The sequence below is a fragment of the Colobus angolensis genome, unplaced genomic scaffold (assembly GCF_000951035.1).
Source record: "Colobus angolensis palliatus isolate OR3802 unplaced genomic scaffold, Cang.pa_1.0 Scaffold128, whole genome shotgun sequence".
Classification (NCBI taxonomy): Eukaryota; Metazoa; Chordata; class Mammalia; order Primates; family Cercopithecidae; genus Colobus; species Colobus angolensis.
The window spans coordinates 1604776-1609181 of record NW_012114030.1 but is presented as its reverse complement, the minus strand read 5'-3'; the positions used below and the strand labels follow the sequence as shown (position 1 = coordinate 1609181).

The window sequence follows — 4406 nt, the reverse complement described above, 5'->3', positions numbered from 1 at the left end:
CTCGATCTCCTGACCTCGTGATCCGCCCGTCTCGGCCTCCCAAAGTGCTGGGATTACAGGCTTGAGCCACCGCGCCCGGCCTGTTTTTGTTTTTTAAGTGAACCCCAGGATCTCTAGTGAGACCGAATATCCAAGTTAGGATCCTAAGCCAGGGTATACATCTAGGGCTTTCCATCAGTAGTTGTGGTTGGGAAGGCATGGGAAAATGGTGTGGTCCCTTGCAGTGTAGTTAGGCCTGACTTCCGTTGGTGTCTCTCAATAATGACTTTTTAGTCTCTTAACTATGTATTAACTAGAGGAAATACTCATTTAGAAATGTCACTTGCATCTGTTGATTATATAGCTGAGGATATAAACATTTGTTATCTGATAATTTCTAACAAGATATGAATATACCAGAGTACAATCTGTCATAGGAGAGTTTAAGCCAAGTCTTAGGTCTTTCAGTTAGAATTTTGTATGATAGTACATTTCCGTTTTGAGGTGTGTATCATACTATCTTAAGTGCTAGGAGTAATACTTTAGACCAAGGAAGATTAAGTTCTTTTGAAGCATTAATTTTAAAAAATAGCTTTAGCTCTTCTGATCTCAGAGCTATAGAGATGGTTTAGACCAAGAGGTTTTAGTTTAATGAACATACTTTGCATATTTGCAAAGAATTTTACTTATAGAGTGAATCATCATCATTAGAGTGTAGTACAGGGGAAAGATCCGTAAGCTTTTGTTGTTGTTTTTTAATAGAGACAGACTTTTTATGTTGTCGCCAAGGCTGGTCCTGAACTCCTGGGCTCAAGCAACACACCTACCTCGGCCTCCCAAAGTGCTGGGATTACAGCCTTGAGCCACCGTGCCTGGCCAGTCCATACACTTTTGTTGAGAGTTATGGCATTGGTCTTCTGGCAAGGGAAGACTTTAATTTAACTGGTAAACTTATAGACTATTCCAAAAGCGTATTCAAACCTATTAAGCAGTGAAAATGAAATTTATTTTTAAATGTTCAAATGGTAGATTATGATAATTACATATGAGGTTTCAAAAATATTGAGTGTTTCTGGAAAGATTTATTCTTCAGTATCTGTGCAAAGTTTGAAGTAATTTGTCTCTGCCATTTGGTTTGTATTTTGTTACATGTATACATGTGAAAGTCTGGAGATGGTTTCAGGCAACATCCAGTAGTCTAAGACCATTTCAAGGTAGCTGGTGATATTTTTCTGTTTTGTGGGGACCTTTTTTGTAGTGAACGTTTTTTTAAAATTCAGAATTTAGATTAATCAGTTGTCATAAGAACAGAGAAAGGGATGAAACCGTTTAGGAATAGTAAAAAAGAAAAAAATGTTTTATACATTTGGCGAAACTGATTCATTTTTGGCGAATGATTAGTTGGTCAGTCTGGAGAAAGCAACTGGTATCAAAGAAAATAAGTTATTTGTGGATTCTTTGGAAAACTGTAGATGTTAGCTTTGGAGCAAAATGACAGATTATTTCTTTTCTTTTCTCTCTCTTTTTTTTTTTTTCCCTGGAGACTGAGTCTCGCTCTGTTGCCCAGGCTGAAGTGCAGTGGCGTGATCATGGCTCACTGCAGCCTTCTCTGCCTCCCGGGTTCAAGCGATTCTCGTGCCTCAGTCTCCTAAGTAGCTGGGACTACAGGCGTGCGCCACCATGCCCGGCTAATTTTTGTACTTTTGGTAGAAATGGGGTTCCACCATGTTGCCCAGGCTGGTCTTGGATTCCTGACGTCAAGTGATCTACCACGCCTAGCCGACAGGTTGTTTCTATTAATACGTCTACAATGGCCTGGTTAGTACTCTGTCTTACTAAAGATGGCTAGGTTATGGTTAACTGTGTCCTCTAGGTCATTCTTATAGAGCATAACTTGGACCCAGGAGCTGTTGGAGGAAAAGAGGAAGTTGATGGTAGGAAGAAGCCTTAGAGGTGGGGAGGGCTGATCTGTCATCTTTTCCCATGTCTGCCGGCAGGGCACCCACGACAGATGAGGACAAGAAGGCAGCCGAGAAGAAACGGGAGGACAAAGCTAAGAAGAAGCACGACAGGAAATCCAAGCGCCTGGATGAGGAGGAGGAGGACAATGAAGGCGGGGAGTGGGAAAGGGTCCGGGGTGGAGTGCCCTTGGTTAAGGTGAGGGTTTCAGAGGTAAAATGAATTGGGGAACAGTTTGGGAGGGCATAAAGGTCCCCTTGTGGGGAAAAGGCAAAAACAGGTTCCCACTGGCATGCACATGACAGGATATGTACTGATACAGGAGAAGCCAAAAATGTTTGCCAAGGGAACCGAGATCACCCACGCTGTCGTTATCAAGAAGTTGAATGAGATCCTACAGGCACGAGGAAAGAAGGGAACTGATCGGTAAGATTCATGGGCCTGGGTGGTGGGATTGCAGGGTGGCAGAGGGTGGAGGTTGGGGGAAGGGGTTGTTGGGAGGGTCTGTGTGTGGCTATAGTAGAGGAATGGTGTGCTTGGGACACCTCAGTCCGTTATCTGCTGTTTACTCTTCTTGTGACCTAAAACCAATCACTTAACCTTTTGGGTCTGTTTTCCCATCTATACAATGAGATAATGTTCTCCTTTTTTTTTTGGAGTCTTGTTCTGTTGCCCAGGCTGGAGTACAGTGGCACGATCTCGGCTCACTGCAATCTTTGCCTTCTGGGTTCAAGCGATTCTCCTGCCTCAGCCTACTGAGTAGCTGGGATTACGGGCACCTGCCACCATCCCTGGCTAATTTTTGTACTTCTAGTAGAGACGGGGTTTCATCGTTCATCGTGTTGACCAGGCTGGTCTCGAACTCCTGACTTCAAGTGATCCGCCTGCCTCGGCCTCCCAAAGTGCTGGGATTACAGGCGTGAACCACCACTCTCAACCCTTGTTTTTCTTTTTTTTTTTTTAAGATTAAAAAACTGAAAGAGTGTTTACCCTCTTTAGTTATTAGGTAACAGAGAATGGTGGTCGGTGTGAAGCATTTCACAGCATTCCAGGATGGTTGGGTTTATTGCTGCTTCTGTTTGGAATTTATAAAGGAGAAGCAGGGATATGGGTGGTGAGGACGGGGTGTTATCTCAAGAGGGCATCCTGGGAGAGACTTTGTGATTTGTCTCTAAAGCCTCACCCAGCTCTCTGGCCCTCTAGTGCTGCCCAGATTGAGCTGCTGCAACTGCTGGTTCAGATTGCAGCAGAAAACAACCTGGGAGAGGGCGTCATCGTCAAGATCAAGTTCAATATCATCGCCTCTCTCTATGACTACAACCCCAACCTGGCAACCTACATGAAGGTGAGAGCAGTGAAGAGGAGCATCTCAGGGCATAGCTAGTGGGTCGGGGGAAGAGGGTACCTAGCGTCTTAAGACTCAGGGGCTATGGAGGCATTCTTGGTGGTGGAAGGCCCCACGATTCCTGCCGAAGGGGGAGGCATCTGCTTACTCTACCTTCACTCCTCTGACTCTGCTGTGGTCTGAAATCTTGGCAGCCAGAGATGTGGGGGAAGTGCCTGGACTGCATCAATGAGCTTATGGACATCCTGTTTGCAAATCCCAACATTTTTGTTGGAGAGAATATTCTGGAAGAGAGTGAGAACCTGCACAATGCTGACCAGGTAAAGGGAGGAGTTGGCAGGATAACTGGAGGTGTGTGTTTTATGCTTTGGCTTCGAAGGCTCAGTGGGACCCTAGGGTTGAGGTTTGAGACTGAGATCTGGGCTAATTTGTTGACTCCTCCTTCGCCTTCCTTTTCAGCCACTGCGTGTCCGTGGCTGCATCCTAACTCTGGTGGAACGAATGGATGAAGAATTTACCAAAATAATGCAAAATACTGACCCTCACTCCCAAGGTGAGCCTGAGCAAGCGTGAGCTTTGCTGAGAGGAAAACTTCAGGGAATAATACTAGGTTTAGAGCTTTGTAAGGATTTTACAAAGAGTGCTTGAAAAGCCAGCCTTTCCTTACCCCTGCATTCACATGGAAGGGCCTGATGAGATGCTGGCTCCCAGTCTCATCGTTTCTGATTTTGTAGGTCTGGGTGGGGCCTGAGAACGTGCACCTGTAGCCTGCTCCCAGGTTGCTGGTCTCAGGGCTATACTTTGAGAACCTTTGGGGTAAGGCATCTATTCAATTCTCTTGTTTAGCTTGGATGAGAGGCATTGGGGTGTGAAAGGGCAGCATAGTTTACTCAGTAAAAGTGCTAATGTGCCCATCAAGTCAAGGGTGTAGTGATTAACAAGGCAGCCAAAAGCTTACCTTTTGTGCTGGATGGAGAAAGGCAGTTTGACAAATAATAATAGTAAGATATGGCCGGGCACGGTGGCTCATGTCTGTAAACACAGCTCTTTGGGAGGCCGAAGCAGCCGGATCACGAGGTCAGGAGATCGAGACCATCCTGGCTAACATGGTGAAACCCCATCT

The 4406-nt window shown here is 45.3% G+C and overlaps 1 protein-coding gene across 4 annotated transcripts in view; it reads left to right on the top strand.

The window, feature by feature from the left end:
* LOC105505623 (eukaryotic translation initiation factor 3 subunit C) overlaps positions 1-4406 on the top strand; it is a 25146-nt gene that overhangs the window by 10660 nt on the left and 10080 nt on the right. For all 4 annotated transcript variants that reach the window (XM_011933495.1, XM_011933492.1, XM_011933493.1 and 1 more), the window contains exons 9-13: positions 1977-2136; positions 2261-2364; positions 3142-3283; positions 3478-3603; positions 3743-3836. In XM_011933495.1, coding sequence (XP_011788885.1) covers positions 1977-2136; positions 2261-2364; positions 3142-3283; positions 3478-3603; positions 3743-3836 — 626 coding nt within the window. The remainder of the gene's footprint in view (positions 1-1976; positions 2137-2260; positions 2365-3141; positions 3284-3477; positions 3604-3742; positions 3837-4406) is intronic.